Raw genomic sequence first — 20,503 nt, 5'->3', positions numbered from 1 at the left:
TGTTAATAAGAGCTTATATAGACAAGGTCAGAAAAACAAACATGCAGAAAATTATAAACCTTACAACCTTTTTTCCAAGAAAACTGGGATGCAGACGTGACTAACCTGGAATTGTAATAATTCCAGGTTATTATTGTGGTTATCTTCAAATCAAACCACTCCAAAATCCAATACACAAAATCTAATCACCTTTGTGAAAAACCTCAATAGATATTTTCTATGAGACAGTTTGTTGGAAAAATAAATATTTGTCCTTTCCCCCCTTATTTTCTAAATAATCCTTTCCCAGTGAAATCACGCTTCCAGCACAGTTAGTGGTCAGGAGTAGAAGGCGATGATATCTTGACTCAGTATTGATCTGCGGTGAAATGTCACAGGTAGTTCATGGAAAGTCATGCATAATGATCATTATTAAGGAATTACTTCACTTTTTCTAAACAGTGTATCTGCCACCAGGCGAACAAAAACGCTTTGCATTAAAAAGAAAAAGAAGACCCAGAATGTATCAGATGAAATAAATCTAGCCAGTGTTAGAAGGAAACTTAACCTGCCATTTTTTTGGTTCTGACTTAAAATACCTTGTTGGTGGATGAGTTGTTTTAATTTAACCAACTGCAGAATAAAGGGGAATAAAGGAAAGCCGAAAGCTGAGGTAGATGAAAGATTGAGAAATTGAGAGCAGCGGAAAGTGATGCAGACAGAATGCAAAGAAACAAGTAAGGTTAAAAGAAAAGACTAAAGAGCTGTCTGAATAAGATTTAATAACAACCTAAGTGCTTTCATTGAGTCAGAAGTTTGGCTAGAGCCATTACCTCAGCGTCTGTATCATTACTCTGTCAAAGCACAGAGAGCATCTTTGATTAAAGTATCCGATGCTTAAAAGAGAGGATGAGACACACGCTGATGGTTCGGTAGGCTTAAAAACAATTGGACTATTATTACTCAGTGAACTGGAACTTTCTCATGAACTGACAGCAGAAAATTATGCTCATATCTCTTTTTCTGAAGTACTGTCTGGTAAGTTAGTGCTGCTTAAGTTTGGCAAAGAAAAGATATATGTATATATTTTCACCAGCCTATGGAACACATTTAGCTTGCATTTTGAAATTGTAAATGATTATTAAACATGTAACACAGTTTGTAGCACTGTAGCTTTCCATCAGTCGGCTCCTGGTTTTGGTCCTATACTGGACCAAAAAAAACAAAAAACAATTATGTCTGAATGTTTAAGTCTTAAATAAGACATGTTTACATGGGCGCTAAGTGTATTAGCCCACTATAAAAAAAGACTACATGGGCTTAAATATATAATAAGCATTCATGATTAAATATTTATCCTGGAGCAAATGTCACATAGTAGCATGAGTTGAGGTAGGAGCCGTAAACGCTCCCACTGCGTGGAATCCACTGTGTGCCGCTTCACTGCGAGGTTTAGGTTTTGTTGCATTGATGAAATTATAGAAATACCATTATGGAGTCTTTTTTATGGTGGACATTTTTCTGCTGGGAGGAGTTGATTGAGTCACGAGGAACCAAGTAGGAACTGACATCCATCAGAGCAGTGCCCTCTAATCCTGAAATTCCACATCCTCCGACGCCAGCGTTGGTTGGTGTTCTTTTTATTTTGAGGATTTGGGTGGAAAAAAATGGAAGAAAGTTCACATACCTGCATAGGAGTGCTACCTTTTCGATTTGTAAATGTTTTTTTTCTATACTTGCAACAAAACTTTCAGCAGTAGTATGCTGATGAAGATTCTCAGTCATCCAGGTCATAGTCATTCCGTAAAAGTTTTTAAAAAATCCACTGGACTTGGTTTCCATGATTTGAAGACGTTTCGCCACCTCTCCAGGAAGCTTTCTCAATTCAAATGTCTGGATCCGCGGTGATTTTGAGGCTTTACTGTATATAGCGAGGCCTTGTATTGCTTGGAAACATGCAAATGGAACAGATGAGTGGGTCGTTTGGTTCCATTGTTAGCCTGTAATATCTGAAACCTGCCTATGATTCTGGAGGTCGGTCGTTAAAAGGTGGGATTGTCGTTAAAGGGGGGGATTAACTCCTGTAATACCTGAAACCTGTCTATGATTGTTAAGGGTCGGTCTTAAGGAGGTATTGTTCACCGGCTGGAGCGGATGAACAATACAATTCAGCAGTAGTGGAGTTTGGAGATGCAATCCCCTCCTTAAATCTATATTTGCGGTCCTCTAATTTATCCAGAAGTTCTGTAATCGCACTTTTTCTCTCACTCCAAACTTTCTGATCAGTTGCCCTTAGGTATGAATGTTCATTTGCATGGTGGGGTGTCTGTGTTTTACCCCACAATGGACTGGAAAGCTGTTGTGGGTCTTTCATGCCTTTCATACTGTAGACTGCTTGACTTTTCTATGTTAGATATCAATACTGATGTGGCTGATGGAAAACTTTAGAGTCTCTTTTTTCAGTTGACTTATATGGCTTATTTTTGCATGCAACATTTTCATAACTGGGATTCATTTTTGTTTTTGACTGCACTTATCAGGTGGTAGAGACATTTCAGCTGGCTCTACTTTCTTTCCCTTCCTATTTTAAGTAGAAAATACTCATTTTTTCTTCAGTGACAGTATTCAATGTAGGGTGCTATGAAAACTTTTTCCCTATACAGTGACTTTTTTGTTTTTTTTGTCAAATAAATTATAATATCAGAGAAAGATAACCACAATTATTTAACTTTTGCCATCCTGACATGATCACTGTCAGATATGAAGATTTAAGAAATGTCTTAAATCAAATCTTTCTGACAACACCAGATGGGCTAGATGCCCAGATCAGATAGTTATTGTGTTTGGAAAGCAAGGATGTGATAATGTTCCTTGTGTTAACAGCAAAAACAGTCTCCCAGCACTGATTGCTGGGATACACTAAAAACAGAGAGCTACATCACTATTATCATCCACCTCATTAAAAGAAAGCGACAATAGTTGTGAAATCAGAGCCACAAATCCTGTGCTTTAATGATAGTTTTACATCCCTGTACATTGGAAAGTGTTTCAGATATTTTACTCAGGTTCACTTTTTGTTATATTTTATCAATAACTCTTGTTCCATAATGTGTATTCAGACAGTATTTAATACTGTTAGTGAAGTAAATAGTTTATACTTAGTTTATTTTATTATAGTTAGTTTATTATAATATTTAGCTCCTCAAGTTTTTTTAATAAATGGCCACTTATTAATTAGTTTGTAGTCAATCAATTACATTAATCAAATTTAAATCATTAGTCATTAATATGCGTCCTTAATAAAGGGTCAAGACTAATTTCTGATACACAGTGTCCAAACTCATTTTAATAAAAAATATTAAAATAATATTAAAACTTTTATTGTTTTATTGAATGTTACCATATTTATCTTGTGCAAGCAGGGGTAGGAAAAAGTAATGACAGAGAAGTCTGATTACTAGAAGATAGGGAGGCAATGGAGGATCCCCTTCTCCAGTGTCAGCTCATTTTGCAGAAGACCATGTCCCAAAACGTTCATAAAAGCAAGCTTTCCCTCCCCAAAAACTATGGAAATGAGCAATACAAACAAGAGGTTAAGAGTTTCATACTCTTTAAAGAAATAATTTTATTAAAGACCTAAAAACCTTCTATGAATCTGTTGTGGCACCTTCCATCTTCGATGGAGCTGTCTGTTGGAGCAGTGGCTTATCTGTAGCTGAGAGAAGCTGATCAGGAAGGCAAAGTCTGTGATTGAATGCCCTCTGGACTCAGTGCAGGAGTTGGAAAACAAGAATCCTAACTAAATTAACATCTCTGTTGGATAATGTTTCCCACCCCATGCATGAAGCCGTTGCAGAACTGGAGAACTCCTTCAGTGACAGACTGCTGCACCATATATGCACCAGGGAGCGTTATCACACATCTTTCCTCCCAGCTGCTGTAAGACATTATAACACCGCTGTTCCCAACAACCTTAATAAGTTGTTACATTCATGCTGATTTTGCACAGTTTCTGTCTTAGTCAGTTAACTAACATGCTGCTGTCATTTTGCACATCTCTGATGTTGCTGCTATTTTCAAATATCCATTACTGTAAAAGAAAAAAAAAGTCCATAGCTGTATATTCGTCATTTATTCCCCATGTACACAGTATTTATATTGTGAAAACATTTTACAGTACAGTATTTCATTTGTTTAGCTTTTTATTACATTTTTGTATCATCTTTTTGCTGCTGTAAACACCAGAATTTCCCAATTGTGGGACAATAAAGGGATTTTTTATTCTCTCTTCTATTCTAAATGTACTTATATGTTAATGTAGTTATATATTTTACACTACAATCAGTCATTCATGCACACACTCACACTTATGTTTGCAAGCTGTGTAGCTATAGCTACCCTCTGACCTCCATCACCAAGCATTGTGGGTGAGGCGTCTTGTCCAACAACAAGAAGACACTGAAAGCCTGAGCCGGGCTTTGAACCCACAATGCACAGCAAACTCCTTTATCTGAGGCCACTGTCACCCCAAGAAGTTGGTTTGTTTGTAATGAAGCAGGAACTTAATTTCTAGGAGCATACAATCTATACTTGGGTTTTAAACTCAAAGAGTCCACAGCCTATTTGTATACTGGGATTTTTTTTTTTTTTTTTTGAAGAGATTTTCTGTTTAAACACAGCGCTGATCTGATCAACTTGTTTTTTTCCTAGAGAAATATGATAATGGAATATATTGATGGAAAGAAATGTATCACAATATAGAACAATACTTTTTTTTTTTTTTCTCATATAGCATTATTCCAGCAAGATTGGATTTTGCCAATTTGCAAATTATTTCAGTTCATTAAATTTGGTTTATTCCATGAAGAGAGATCAGAGGAAAAGACAACATAGGGAGAGAAATAATTGCCTCTCATCAGGTGATCCTGTATTTTGCTATAGAGGCTTTAAAAAAGCTCTTAGAGCAATTAAAGCAGCACTACAATTGGCCTGCATTTATTTAATTGTACTTTAAGGTTACATTAGATTTCTTAGAGTAAATTTAATTTCACCAATGCAGCGGTTTGCCTCTATCATAGTATCAAAGCATTTCAAACATTTTTACTGTTTTAACATTTTGTCATGGAATAAAGCTGAAGAACATACTTAGTGCTTTTTTTATTTATGTAATGATTTTTTATTTATTTACGACTGTATCCATCAAACTAAATAAATATTTTCTTTTTTCTGAAAGAAAATGCCAATGCTGTAATAGTAAACTATAGATGAGTTAGCTGTTATTTTTAAAGAAAAAATATCCTCTAACCCCTTTTCTCCCTTGAGGTTTCTCGCATTGTGCCTAAATTCAGTATTAAACCAACAATATTTTACCTTCATTTACATTTAAAAATGACCTAAGTTGTTGGCCATTATGACATAATTAATTACTGTACAACTTACTGTAACTTTAGTTTGTCAGGATCCACTGTGAAAAAAAGTCACATTGTAAATGCTGAAAATCTGCCACTTCTCATCACTTGCTGTGTAAGTGCTAAGTCAGTTAGTTAAAATACAATTGTGCTCTAAAAAACACTAACCAATAGAAACTATTGCCCCCACAGTGTGCTCCCAAACATATGCTTGGGCTCAAATAAAATCAGAGTCTAAAACCATTTAGGACCACAATTCAACAATATCTCAGAAGCACTAAAAAGCACCTAGAACTGAAGGAGTTTTTATATTGACTTATCTCATCAGACGAGACACATTAAAGCCAAATGTCAGGAGAGATTTGTAACAGATCTATAGCTGAACTGACCCTCTGATCTGCAGATAAATGTAGTCCTAGTAGACTGTATTAGTATGTATAACATGCATGCCAAACCTTTCAAAGCGTTGGACTTTTATAATTTCCTACCAACATCATTTGCCTCTGTTTTATATCATGGTACTGATCTGTATTTATTGCTAATTGAATTATTTTTGCCTTAGAGTATTAATTTTTATGCTCCATCAATAAAACATGATTGAATAGTTTCAAAGTACTAACTAAGAAATGTTGCAATTTATAAACTGAAGCACATCTTTACCTCTTCACATCGAAGAGGAAAATCAGATTTGCAGGATATTTTTAATCCTTTCCGCCAAGCTGTGGAAAGATTTGACCCAAACAGTCTCAGACACTGTGGATGCACACTGCTTACATGTCAATTGATCAGGGGCTGCATTGAGAACAGCAGCTGCAACCTTTTTCTGTGGTTAGCGCCGTGTCTTTACAGTAATTGCTCACACAATTCATGACAGAAGCCGTAAGGTATGACTAAAGAACATCCAATTTCAGGGCTCTCCTCCTCAACCTTGTCTCATCTATGGAGATGTGGTGATTAATTTTCTGGCCGCTTCCCAATGTGAATGTGTGCGCCTGTGTCTGTATAGCCAAGTATTTCATTATGTGCTGATCCCCCTTTATTCTCTGGTGTGTCTGCCAGTGCGTCTCAGTGGTGTTTTTGAATTCAAAGGAGGGTCTTTGCCAGGTAGATCAGGCTCCTTCAAGGACAACCAGGTGCTCTAGACAATCCTACATTAAATGTCTTCCTTACTGGTGTAGCGAGCATTATGAAGCAGCTCAAAGTTGGTAAACACCTTCTGGAAAATAATCAAGCTGTTAGAAAATCATGCATGATTTTTTAAATGTTAATATTTTCAGTTCATTTATAGCCTTGATTTTGCCAGTATGTCATTGGGTTCAGACAAAATAACAGCAAGTTAATATCTATACCTACTGCAAACTCAAGTATTTGTTATTTTGCCTTATATTATTTTTATTTTGCTTATTTTAATCTATTTAAATTGTGTCAAATCAGCACAATAGGTGTTAGAAAGATGAAACCTGAGACTTTCTCCTTTGTTTAGTTTTAGTTTATATCAAGGTTTTTATATCAATATTTTTCTTTTCTCTCAACCCACCTTTCTTCCTTGTTCCAATTTTTAACTCACTGCCTTCAAATTACTTTCCATTGTCTTTGTAGATGAACTACTGAGTCCTACTGGAGTTTTTTCCTATGTGTTAGGGCGTCCATTTGTGTAGCTGCTGATAAGTTTCTCCAGGATAGAAGTAGGAACAATCCTGGCTTCGTTGAACTGCAGACAGTATGCATGTGTGAGATTTTTGTAGTGTAAATAGAAGAATGAATGAAGGTATAGTGTCTTGAAAACTACCATTTCCTTTTTGATACTCTCCAGGCGTACCCAAAGTCGGCCCTCGAAGGCGGCTATCCTGCTGGTTGTAGAGGTTTTCCTGCTGCAGCACAGCTGATTTTTGATGATAGCAATACAGTAAAATAATGTTAATCAGTGGAAATAATTTTTGCTGAAGGAGGGAAATCTCTAAAGCAGGGTTCACCAACCTTTTTAAGGCTGAGGGCCACTTCAAGGGTACCGAGACGTAGGAGGGGCGACCATTACTGACCCATGAGCTGCAAGGGTTAGCGTTAGCCTAAACTTAGTTCATTATCAACATATTTTTATTGTTTCTGTTAATTTCTAAGTTTATTTAGACATTTTCATTTTGAAATCTCTATAAATGATTAAAAAGAAGAGCAACAGAATAAAATAAAATTTCAAACTTAGCCCACTGGCGGGTTGTTCTTTATTTTGAAGACTCTGAGGGCCCCCCATGTGGTCCTTGAGGGCACCGCGTTGGTGACCCCTGCTCTAAAGCTTGGAGGACAGCGGCCTTAAAGGAGTGACATTGGGCAGGCCTGCTCTAGCCTAACAAGAAATGATATGTTCTTCCACCACATCATGTTTTCTTTCTTAGTGGACTGAACAAAGCATTTTTTGTTTAGTTTTTTTTAAATCAGGATTGCCTTGACTAGGCCAAGTAAAAGGACTTCTAGGTGTGAAGTACATCTTGATGTCTGCAGGATGTCACATATTTGTTTGTACTTTACTGGATGTATGCATTTACTCCTGGTGCACTTAAAGTGGAGGTCTGTTAGGCATGCTACTATAGTTAGATTTTTGACATTGAGTACACAATGACTAAAACTTCTCTGTGGGATAAGTCTGCTTGGCAGGAATGACATATGTGTCACTGAGCCTTATGTGGTCAGTGATATCTGGCAACAACCCATTGCTTAGAGCAACCAGTCTGGAGAATGTGCAGAGTCACTGACACATTCTGCATTGGACATGCAGGTGTGTGGTGGGCTGCCTTGGTTTTTATTTATCGAAAGCTGTGAGGCAAGTTAGCTCTTCCTCCATATGCAATGATCCCCTAGCTGAAAGGAAATGTGTCACAAGAAATATAAAGAAGTGGTACACCTCTCATTGTAATCTATTCCCAGGGATCTGCTCATACTTGAGTCCTTTTACCTGTTCAACTCAAGAGAGTTCCCAAGACTGTGTGGGTCAAGTTTCCATAATGTCATAAAATGGTGATGCTAGTATGACAATAGGAAGTAGTTTATATACAGAAGGGACAATATCGCAGGTAAGAGTGGATTGGAAGATAAATGAAGCTAAATACAAGACAATACAGATGGAGGTTAAATGAAGGCAAAACTTCCGACAGATCAGCACCAGAAACATACAGCCAGATCTATAATGAATATTCAGAATAAAGCATTTTCATGTTTTAGAAAGGTTTAGTCAAAGTCCAGACCTAAATTTAACAGTGCTGAGACTTAAGCCCCTAAATCAGGGGTGGGCAACTCCAGTCCTGGATGGCCTGTATCCTGCAACTTTAAGATATGTCCTTGACTTAACACACCTGAATCAAGTAAATAGGTCATTAAAAGGACTCTGGAGAAATTGACTGCATACTGGACAGGTATTTCAACCATTTGATTCAGGTGTGTTGGACCAAGGATGAATCAAAATGTTGCAGGAAACCGGCCCTCAAGGACTGGAGTTTTCCACCCCTTCCTTAAATTCAAGTCTGACTCATGCTGCAGGTGAGTCAGCGTTAACTTTTGGGGCATGATGGGAAAAGCAGCACAGTTTTCTTCCTCTTCAAAAATAAGCAACAATTAAGTTACATCTTGAGCCAAAGCTACATTAGGGAAGGGAAATTATAACATTGCACTTCTTTTGACAGCTGGCTCCTAACCCTACATTTTGCAAAGCTAAAGTGCTTAAAGAAAAAAGCAGCTGCTGTGTTTTCCATTTGTGCTCAATTTTCATTCTTTTTCCACCTTTTTTGTCCTTCCTTTTATGCTTCCCCAGGTGGACTTTGCTTTTATTGTGTGGCAAAGTTTTCCGGAGCGGATTGTCGGTTATCCAGCAAGGAGCCACTACTGGGATAGTTCCAGATCACGCTGGGGCTACACCTCCAAGTGGACTAATGACTACTCCATGGTACTTACAGGAGCAGCCTTTTACCACAGGTACAAAGCCATGACTGACTTCCAGCTGATCAGCAAAAGCCTTGCACTAGTTTTTTCACATAATTTCCTTTCCTTTTACCCTTATTTTTCTTTTTAAAAAATACAACCAGAGAACAAAAATAATGCATTAAGATTAAAAACAGTGATGCATGTTATTTGGTGCCCAAACAGCCACAGCAGCTTTTAAATAAACCATTAGCAGAGATTTTCTTATCTAAACCTTTTTGTGATTTTTTTCCAGTTAAAAAATAGAAGTACACACATTCTCACTTTTACATTTTCTAAAATGGCTTATTGGCTTACTAAAAAAGTTATGTCATATTTATGAAGATATATTGTAAAAGAACGTTTTTAAGAACTAATTTAGATCAAATTGAACATATATATATATATATATGTATGTATAAAATAATGTGTCAGTTTGACAGTCAGGGTGTTGGAGCATTTTTCCACATTGAGCTCCTTCAGAGCATCAGTGGTGAACACTGCAGAGGAACCAGCAACCTGCACAGCTTGACTGAACTCATGAACCACATTTTGCATTCGGAACAACCTACTAACTGTTTGGAGTTACATAAAAGGATCTCACCATTATAATGGCTGTGCAAATAGACAGGCTTTCCATCGTTTGCAGTAATGGTTGTTATTCTAAAGCTGTAGGCACTTTTGATTGTATTTCTTCTAAAAGGACTTTAGTCATTATAACATCTTCCTTACACAGCGAGCTACCGCATTAGGGGTGTCCATTTACTGTGGTCATTTTACTATTATTTTTCTCTAAAGGCGAATATAAATCAAAACAGGTTTCGGTACTACCCTGTTATCTTTGTGTTTGTCAAACATAAAAAGCTAAATATAAAAAAATAGAAAATTCAAGTATGTAGCAGAGCAGTAAATTGAACAGCAGAGAATGTTCCTTTCCAAAGGGATTTTAGGGTGTCTTGTCACGCAGATAAATGGCTTTCCCTTCACTCTATTGTTTGGATGCTGAATGCACCTCTTTAGTCCTTTTGTTATTTGGTCTCTCAAATGCCAACAAAAGCAGACAACACGAATTAGAGGTGGTGTGTGTGCGTGTGTGTGTGTTCGTAAGCGAGTGACTGCAGACCTTGGCAGGGAGGTAAAAGACCTGACAGTGATCTAGTGCTCCCATGCTGGGAGTGCAACACAACAAACATTACTGAATATAAGGAAACAGAATAGAAGCTGTTAAGGGATGGATCCAGTACGGTAAATCTCATCTACCTCTTTGTGTTCAGATACTACCACTACCTGTTCACTCACTACATCCCAGCCAGCCTGCTGACCATGGTGGACCACATGGCCAACTGTGAGGACATCCTGATGAACTTCTTGGTTTCAGCTGTCACTAAGCAGCCTCCAATCAAAGTCACACAGAAGAAACAGTACAAGGAAACTATGATGGGCCAGGTAACAGAGGTTCATGCTTCGACATTACCCATATATCATTTCACTTACAGTATATGTCCAGTTTTTAGCTTTACGTTGAAATGTCCCTAAAAGTGGATTGGCAAATTAACTACAGGATTCAAAGCAAGTTATTGTAATGCATCCATTTCATCTATCCATCCACTTTCAGTCATGCTTATCCCAGCTGGGGTTGTGTACATATACATATATGCATACACATATATACATACATACATATAGACATATATACATATATACATACATGGGCTGCTGAGTCAATTAACAGAAGAAGTTATAATTAGAAAAGAACCCACTGGCTAAATAGAGAGAAATGCAGTAACATTTGGACGGCTGAAAAGAAGGGCCAAAGTGCTGGTGACAACATGTCTGAAGAACACCCTACTGAAGTAACTTCATGGTACAGGGGTGTGTCTCCTACTATACTGTCAGGCATATGCATTTCATCCCTGAAATTGTTAATCAGTTTGCATAGGTCAAAATAGAGTTATGTGGCCTGATAAAAGAATCTAAAATATATGTTTCCAAATCATTAGTTGAGAAATATGTTGTGTTTAGACCATCCAGATTAACATTCAGAAATTGCCAGTCTAATGACTGTACATATATCTAAAGAAGACATGTAGGATACATCAAATAACCTACTTCAAGTTTGATGACTTCATGCAGTGCAGATGTGAAGCAGCTCTAAGCAATAGCAGCCTTGAAATGTAACATAAGTTCAGGGATTCACCAACAAAGCCAAAAATGAGGAGCATTATTTTGACATCAGAACATTACTTTTCTTGAGGATAATTTTCTTAAACTACTGAGACAAATTAGCAGTCAGTGTCCCTTGGCTTGACTGACGCATCTTTCCTGTGGTCTCTCCAGACCTGATGACACCAGTGGTAACTGTAAACAATATTTGAGGTATTGATGAACAAAAACAATAATAAAACTAAATATAACCAATTCCGGATTGCTGATTTAACTGTCGTTATTAATAAATTTGAACTTGTCATTTGAGCTATTAATTCATATTTTCTCCTTCTGGTTAGGTAATACAAAATCAAACAAAAAAATAATCCAGTTGAGGATGGAACAAAAAAAAAGAAAATGTATGTTTTCCATCTTTGATAACGACAAGTTATTAACATGTATAATAGGTTTGTATAGTCAGGTAAAAAATTCTGTGTTAAAAGACCAAACTTTCCATGTGCTGCAAATGTTTCAGGTGCAGCATCTAATGTAATATACAAATTAGTTCAATGTTTGGATACTTTGGTGGGGATATAAAAAAAAATAAAACAGCTGTATTTATTACTATGCTGCTTGAGAAGTACAGGTCAAGACCTCTATCTGTCACCTTTGAAGTGTTTATAACAGCAGTCTGTTCCTAAAGAAGATAAAAACCTGAAAGCAGATCTAGCAGTGGCCATTTTTGAGGTTAAAACTGTGCTAGCCTTCTCTATGGGAAAGCCCAACATGTATGGTTTGTGTGTGAAAGTGTGTGTGTGTTCACGTGGCCAGCTCAGTGTCAGGTTCTGATTGATGACCTGACCACAGGCAGGACGATGACTCTGCAGTATAAACTCAGTGATTAATGTCTTAATTGTGAAGGCAGCACAGCAAACCAAGATTTACCCCTGACTTCACTCATTTCACTTTTCCTGCCTCCCTCCTCCTCTCAACTGTTGATTTGTGACTTTGCTTCAAGCAACACTGGCAAGGCATTTAGCATCAAGAACGTGGAAGTTGCTGAAATGTTTGGAAAACTTTAAACAACAACAACAGCTTAAATAAATTACCACAAAGCAAACAAGAAATAGGGTAATGCCAAACCACTTCTTTCACTTGATTTGTTGTAGTTCAATTATCCTACCTGACCTCCAGCTTCTGCTGCTGCTGGATCAATCTCTTCATCCCAATGACAAATCTGATCAAAAGGTCTGCTATCCTCTACTTTCCCCTCAGAACGATCATAAACCCTCAGACTCCTCCCCTGCAGCCAATATATATTAATTAGAGAATCAAACAAAAGAAGCAGAAGATTCTAGTGTTCCGGACTAAAAAAAACAACTTTCCGTTCATTATCCCCAGGCTTGCAGCTCATGAAAGTTTTATACATTTGCATGCTTGAAAACTACAAATGTATAAAAAAGGAACCAAGAACAAGGCAGGAAAAATCCCAGCAGAAAATTGCCAGGATAGATGATTAGTGCAAACCAAGCCTGCAGTTCATACTAAAGTAACATTTTATACTGGTTTATATCCAGTGATATGCAACCGATGTCCAGCCGAACCACCCAATTTCAATCCTTTGACTTCTGCTAAAGATCTGAATTGGGCTATTTCCTTATGAAATTCTAAGTTGGATCTGGCAGATATAGTGTAATAGCATCCACAGCTTCAACAGTTACAGTAGAAGCCATTCAAAATGTCCCCGCTTTCCTTGATAGTCCCTTAGCTGGTCCTTAGCTGGTCCCCTACAATTCCTTTTTAAACATCAATATTTGTACTAAAATATTCTTTCAGTCAAGATTTGTGGACATGAAGATCTAAAGAGAAGCGTCATTTCCTGGTCAGACCCTGTAATTCGTTGAAGGGTGGAGTCAGAGTAAAAAAATATGCAAGAGGAGGTCGATCCAGTGGCTGGAAGTTGGAGGGGATTTCGCTGGGAGTTGGAGGGAAGAGGGCTGCCATTCGGCTGGCGATTGACTGGAAAGGTATATTTTAAATGGCTGCTACTGTAGGTCAAATCTCCACACAGAGGAACATTGTAAATAACTGTGCTCTTTTTTTTCTAATTTCATGCTGCTGTGTGGTCATGATATTGTCAGCTCTTGTTTTTTTTCCACATAATAACACATGGATGCCAGCCTCTTTCATTAATTTAGCAAAATGAGTGAAATTTACATTATATGTCACTGTATGTAGGTTGCTTTGTGGTTGGGAACCAATCAGACTTAAGTCTGGTGGCAGTTTAGGGCAACAGTGGCTTTGGATGCAGGAGTTTGCCCTGCAACCAGAGGGTTGTCAAGCCCCGGCCCAGGCTTTCAGTGTCATAGTGTCCTTGGGCAAGACACTTCCCACGTATCGTCTACTGATGGTGGTCAGAGGACCCGGTGGCGACTGTGTACATCAGCCACTCTTCTGTCAGTGAGCCCCAGGAAAGCTGTGGCTACAATGCAGTTTGCGATCATCAGCCTGTGAGTGAATGGGTGTATGACTGAATGTTTGGTCAAGTCTCCTGACTTGAAAAAGTGCTATATAACTGCAGGCTATTTGCAAATAAATATCAGTATAGATGACTATGCAAAAAAAAAAAAAAAAGAAAGAAGAATCTGAATTTAGCAATAACACATATGTTGGAAAATACCCAAACATTTGTTATAAGAACAAATTTTCTTCTACCACTCAAGCATTATTGGTCTTTTGCCGTTTGTTTTACCAGCAAGTTTGAAACGTAAACACTTCCAGCTAATGCTAAACATGATGAATGGAAGGGAGGGCTAACAGAGTGATAGAAAAACTAAATGTTTAGTCAATAACCCACAACGAGCAAAAAACAGTCACAGCTAAAGGGGTGTGCAATTATATACAATATATACCAAAATAATAATATGGTTAACCAATTATAATTTGGAACAAAAATTTCAGAGGTTTTGTGCCAAATATTTTACCCTTGCATTGAGTGTAAGAAAGCAAAGAACCGACATTTATGTTATACTTCCTGGTTCAACAACCAATAAAAGGTGTCAATAATACTGAAGGTTTTTTTTTTTAACTTTTGGCTGAAAATATGAAGTCAGGTATTAAGCCTAGACTTTCTCAGTAAAATAAATATTCTTAAAAGCATTCTTTTGAAGACATAAATTTAGAAAACAAATGCTATGTGGTAGTTAGTAAAAAGGAAAAATCTTAACATTTAAAAGAAAAAACAAAACAGTAGTTTAACTGCTAAGATTGAAAAACTGTGCCATAAGCAGGATCGCAGACAACCATTTTAATGTCTCATTCTCTCTTTCTTTTTTTTTTTCCTTCTCCACACCAAGGGCTCTAAGGCATCTCGTTGGGCTGACCCAGACCATTTTGCACAGCGACAGACCTGTATGAACGCCTTCAGCCGATGGCTAGGCTTCATGCCCTTGGTACACTCGCAGATGAGGCTGGACCCCGTCCTGTTCAGGGACCAAGTTTCTATACTGAGGAAGAAGTACAGAGACATTGAGAGACTCTGAAGGCTACAATCAAACAGCATTTCAGAAACATAGAGTCATCCTTCCTCTCAGTGGGAAGGAAACATACGAACTGAATGGGATGCTATGAAACGGAAAGCTAGGAGTCATGTATATGAAGGATAAGGAAATGTTTGTTCTTGTGAAAAAAATGTGAGAAAATTGCAGGGAAGCGGTAACAAGCCAAATGGTCACCCACAATATTAAACAAATTTATCTGGAGTCGGCCCAATATCTACAGAAAAATGGCTAGAAGCATAATTTGAGGGTTTGCATAGATTTGATTTGTGGTTGCTCCACCTGGATAATCTGATTCAATGCATTTCACTCTTTGCTTTTCCAGTCAATATGCTGCAGTGAGAGGATCAATTACCCATATAGCCTGTTAGTGGCTTTAAAGATGTGGCTGATCAATGTGTGTGAATGCATGAAGGAAATGTACAACAAAAAACCTAGATACATACACGTTCATGATCAAAGACAAAAAGAATGTGTTTCATGGTTTAAAGGAAGTAATGTATACTGTGCAATACATGAGATATGTTTAGAAAAAAGAAAGAGTCAAATTCCTTCTAATGAGGTTAAATGTGTACAGAAATCAGTCAAAGGGGACAAAAGAAGAAACTCCAGAAGACAAAAGGTGACTTGCCCCTTGTAAACTATTGTACAATCTTTAGCAGCAGTTGCTCCCTGTATAAAACACCCATAAAGGAAAATTAAATAAAGAAATGTTATATAGAAGAAAGCAAGGTGTCAAGTTTCTTTTTTTTTTCTTTCAAGTTTTTTGCATTTGTTTGTACACAAAATAATTGATCTTAAACCATTTTAATAGTACAGATTGATACATTGTGACAAACATTAGTAAAATTATCTTTATTAACAAGGCTGATTGAATAATAAAACACTGATTCACATATAAAATCAAACATAATATATAGAGCAGGGTTCTTCAAGTCCTGACCTCGTAGTCTGGTGTCCTGTCCCTTCTAGATGTCACTGCTTCATCACACCTGAACCAAATAATCAGGTCATTAGCAGGACTATGGAGAACTTCACACAATCTCAGTACTGCAAATTGTAGCCCATTGCTGAATACGAATTCAGCGTCTGCGTCCTCCGAAGGCCTGTTTGGATTGGAAGACTCTTCATTCTTTTTGGACGTTTGGAAACACAGGTCTGCTGTATCCTCTGTTTCATTGGGTATAACTTGATTCATTACTGTCATGATGGGTTTCAGAAAAGCCCAGTATGCAGAACACCACGGAAACAGATGAAAAGTTTAACAAGTTCATTTAACTTCTCAAATCCAAACTCATCTGCTCCCAAGCAGTTAGCTTGGGAGCAGATGAGTTTGGATTTGAGATTTTCTGATTTATACCTTGAGGAGTCCGGGTTTGGCTTTGAGAGAGGAACTGTTGGGTCCAGAGACTGTTTAGTTCAGCAGAGTTCAGTAACCGCTTCAGCGTCTTGCTTCTAGCGTGAGAGCAGACCTTGGCTTTGGGTTTCCAGGTCTTAGTCCAGAGCAGCATGAGAATCCAGAGAAGAGTCTTCAGGTTTGGCTCAGAGGGCAGGCTCGGCAGGTTAAGCTCATCCAGAGCTTACAAGGGAAACTGGATTCCTGTAAGCAGAGACAAGAGGAATTAGAATCCAACCAGGGAATAGAAGCAACGAAGGTACTCAGAAGATGCTAGGCTCAGGTGCTAACCAAACTGGATAAACACTGCGGCGTTGAGGCAAGGTCTAAAAGCCCGTTACATACTGGAGGATCCTCTTGATGATGAGATGCGCCTCAGGTGTGTCGAAGGCTCAGCTCAGGAGGATCCACGGCGAACTCTGCTGGAGAAAGGTAGAACTTCTCCAGATCCCAACAATTACAAGTTCAAGCAAACCAGTTGCTCCATGCGCAGAGGAAAAAGGTAAATGGCGCCAAACAGTGGTGGTTGAATATTCTAAGTGGAGTTCAAGTATGTGAATAGTTCAAATCAATTCAGTTTATTAATATAGCGCCAATTCACACCAATGTGATCTCAAGGCACTGTACAGTTCATCAGTTCATATAGTCAAATTGATTTAAAGTTTTCAAGGTTTTTTTTTTTTTTTTTTTTTTTTTTACCCAACACTAGAATGGTGTTTTATAGTTGGATGGTTCAAGTGAAAAAGACAAGGATATCTATAATAATTGGACAGAAATAAAAACAGTCTGCTTTGGGGATTTTTAGAGTGACTTGTTCCATTCAATGGAATGTCAAAATTATATTTGTGTAAATGATTGAACTTCATTTGTATTCAAGTATCCCATTATTTTATAAAGATTTAACTTTAACACCCGATGCCATCATCCTGGAGTTTTTGAGTAAATTGTATTTTTATTTTTTTTTATGTTTTGCAAAGTACAAATGAAATATCAAGTTAATAATAGGACAATGTTTTTCTCATATTTTCATCCATAGGCTGTATTAAGATGTGAGCAATTTTATGCCATTTTCTTCGATCATGCATCAAGTTAAAAGATAATTTTAAAACCTGGGGCATATTTTAAATAACTTTTAAAGATATGGGCTCTGACAAAAACACATGAGGAGCCTTTCTCTCTGATGGTAATTTTGTTGTGGGAGATTCATAAACTGGTACAAATTAAGTACCACCTCCTGCATATTCATTGTTTCGTCTGCATTCGCTCCATCGGAATTGGTTTTTGAAGTAAAAACAAAAAGCCTCCTGACTGCACAAAACTGTCAACGGGGAATCTAGACTGTGTTAACGTCTTGCAGACAGTTTCTCTTAAAGAAACAAAACAGAGGCAGTTATCTTTTTGAGAGGATGCTAAAAAAAACTTTGTCTCCACTGTGATCAATACTGGTCAGCGTTATTCACTGGATGTGATCATCCATGTGTTCCCCCAGGAGGCAAGTAAAAACCGTTTCATTTTTCATTGTTTGGACTTATTGAACATGAACACGGATCCACTGATGTAAGAGGATGTCAAAGAGATAAAAAAAAAAATTGTAATCTACCCATGGGAGTTTTAAAAGGCATAGCTTTTAAGTGATTGGAAAAAAAGAGAAATCTTAATCTCCCTCGAGATCAAAAAAAGAAGTAGGGATGGATGACTTCTCCTTGAGAATTGGATAAAACATAGCAAAGAGAGTTTTTAAATATATTTTTCCCAAAGCTGTTTTACAAATAAACACAGACTTAAAGTGATATATGCACGCTCAGCAACATTTAGTGGAAAAAGCCCCAAACATATCATACACACAGGTGAATTTAAACCACCATAATTAATGATGATTGTCTAATGCTGACTCAAGTATAATTAATAAATAGTTAAAAGAGAATAGATTTGAAAAAATTTAGATGATTTTATTTACTCTGTTGGCTATAAAAAAGAGACAAAGGAAACTCTATTATAAAGTGAGAGAAAAAAACAGTTGTGCAAAATGTCAGAAAAATATTTAATTGCAGCACTATTACATACAACTTCAACCATAATATGGATAACATGAACCCTAACGCCTTTTGTCCATTCAACTGTCAAAATGTATTGAAAAAAGAAAATATGACAGTGTCATGTTATTTCCAAATCGCATAAACGGAATTGTGAGAATACATTGTGCAACTTTAAACATTTTCTTACTTTGTAATTTTAATACTACCAACCGTATGGTATTTGACTTTTATTCAGGTATATAACAATTATGCAAACATGCACCAGCTTTTCTGGGCTTTCAAAGTCATTGTTGAAAACGTTCTGGCATTCCTGTCCCACTTTGTGCAGTTGATCATGTAAAACAATTCAAATGAGTTCCTGCATACCATGACATCCAAGATGACAATCTAAAACAAAGTAGAAAGATTTTAATTTTCCGGCTTTACTTTGACTTTAAATGAGAAGCTTTATCAAATCGAATCTCAATCAGTTTTCATTAAATCTTTGAACTTATCAGCAGTGCTGTCTGACCACAAAACTAAACAGAGACAAATCTGTAACATCCATCTTTTCTCTCTATTACCCATCTGACTCAATCAGTCCCAGTCCTGACAGCAAGCCTGTCCTCTCCTTTCATCTTGCTCCTCTTTTCAAAGCTGTCACATCCATCTTATTCTTTGCAGCTCCATTATACAGTGTAACCCAAATAAAATAAATGCATGAATAAGTCGTTTATGTGATCCATAGAGTTCAGATAATTATTCACATTTCCATAAGAAGAAGCACTCATTGATTTATTGTGACCCTATGCAGTTTCCAAGGTTATGGAATGAGAAATTGATTGGTGGTGAGCTGGGATGGAGAGAGGAACAAACTCTCACATTATCCAAATATTCAAATCTCTCACCAGCTCTCTTTTTCTCCCTGCCGCCATGCCTCAAATATCCGTGACCAAATGGACTTATAATTGGAAGTCAGGAGGCCCAGAAACACTCCCACACCTTCACACAGTCACACAGATATTAGTTCTGGTGAGTTATGGGGTTGATCTAAGCATGTGGAGAGAAAATGAAAGAAAGAAGTCATTAGGTGTGAGAATTTCTCATCCTCCATGTTTTTACTCTTTTAATCTGTTTTTTTTTTTTTTTTTTTTTTTTTTGTCAGAGTTTCAAAAGCATTCAACTATTTTTCTGTTCACTTTATACCAGTGTCTGTTACAAAGTTTGTGTTTATTAAGAGATTCCATAAACAGGGTCATTAGGTTTTCCTTGTGTATGATGGAAGTTTCTCCTTGTTTGGACTGAAATTTCTTTGGATTTATACACTTCTTTAGGAAGTCATATCAGATAGCAATGACGAAGAAAAAAGCTCAGCCGGGCCCAACAGAAAAACATTTAAAATGTTATTGAAATATGCGTTTTTACATTGGGAGGAAGCCACTGGCAGTAAGATCAGTAACCTCTGAAGGAAGAAAGATGATGGCTGGCAGAAATTATCTGTTAGGAACAAAAGGAATGATCAGATCCCTTATATAAGATGGAGCTTGGCCTTTTAAGGCTTTATATTTACGAAGGATGATTTTAAATTCTAAACAGCAAGGATTTCTAACTTTTTCACTTTTTGTTATGATAAAATCCAACCTCAGTCTCAGGCAGTGTTTTGACAATAATTGAAACGCAATTTGAAGTATCACAAGTAACAAATGATATAAAACCTTCATCCAGCCACAACACTTCCTTCCAGTCTTCCTCTGTCCAATGTCTGTGTTCTTTTGCCCATCTTAATCTTTTTCTTTCATTGACTTTTTCTTTGCCACTCTGCCCTGAAGCCTAGAATCGTGCAGCCGCCTCTTCATTGTAGATGTTGATACAGGTGTTTTGCAGGCACTATTTAATGAAGATGCCAGTTGGGGACCTGTAAGGCATCTGTTTCTCAAACTAGAGACTCTAATGTACTTATCTTCTTGCACAGCTGTGCAACGCGGCCTCCCACTTCTTTTTCTACTCTGGTTAGAGCCTGTTTGTGCTGTCCTCTGAAGGGAGTAGTACACACCGTTG

At 37.3% G+C, this 20,503-nt stretch overlaps 1 protein-coding gene across 1 annotated transcript in view; it reads left to right on the top strand.

Annotated features, from left to right (window-relative positions):
• LOC107082854 (exostosin-1-like) overlaps nucleotides 1-15,711 on the top strand; it is a 328,874-nt gene extending 313,163 nt beyond the window's left edge. Inside the window, exons 11-13 of the mRNA XM_015371737.1 lie at nucleotides 9,187-9,347; nucleotides 10,607-10,778; nucleotides 14,834-15,711. Coding sequence (XP_015227223.1) covers nucleotides 9,187-9,347; nucleotides 10,607-10,778; nucleotides 14,834-15,019 — 519 coding nt within the window. The 3' untranslated portion in view covers nucleotides 15,020-15,711. The remainder of the gene's footprint in view (nucleotides 1-9,186; nucleotides 9,348-10,606; nucleotides 10,779-14,833) is intronic.
• Nucleotides 15,712-20,503: the final 4,792 nt, after the last annotated feature.

The sequence above is a fragment of the Cyprinodon variegatus genome, unplaced genomic scaffold, assembly GCF_000732505.1.
Source record: "Cyprinodon variegatus isolate N-32 unplaced genomic scaffold, C_variegatus-1.0 Scaffold64, whole genome shotgun sequence".
Classification (NCBI taxonomy): Eukaryota; Metazoa; Chordata; class Actinopteri; order Cyprinodontiformes; family Cyprinodontidae; genus Cyprinodon; species Cyprinodon variegatus.
The sequence above is the reverse complement of the archived record's forward strand: the minus strand, read 5'-3'. Positions and strand labels throughout refer to the sequence as shown.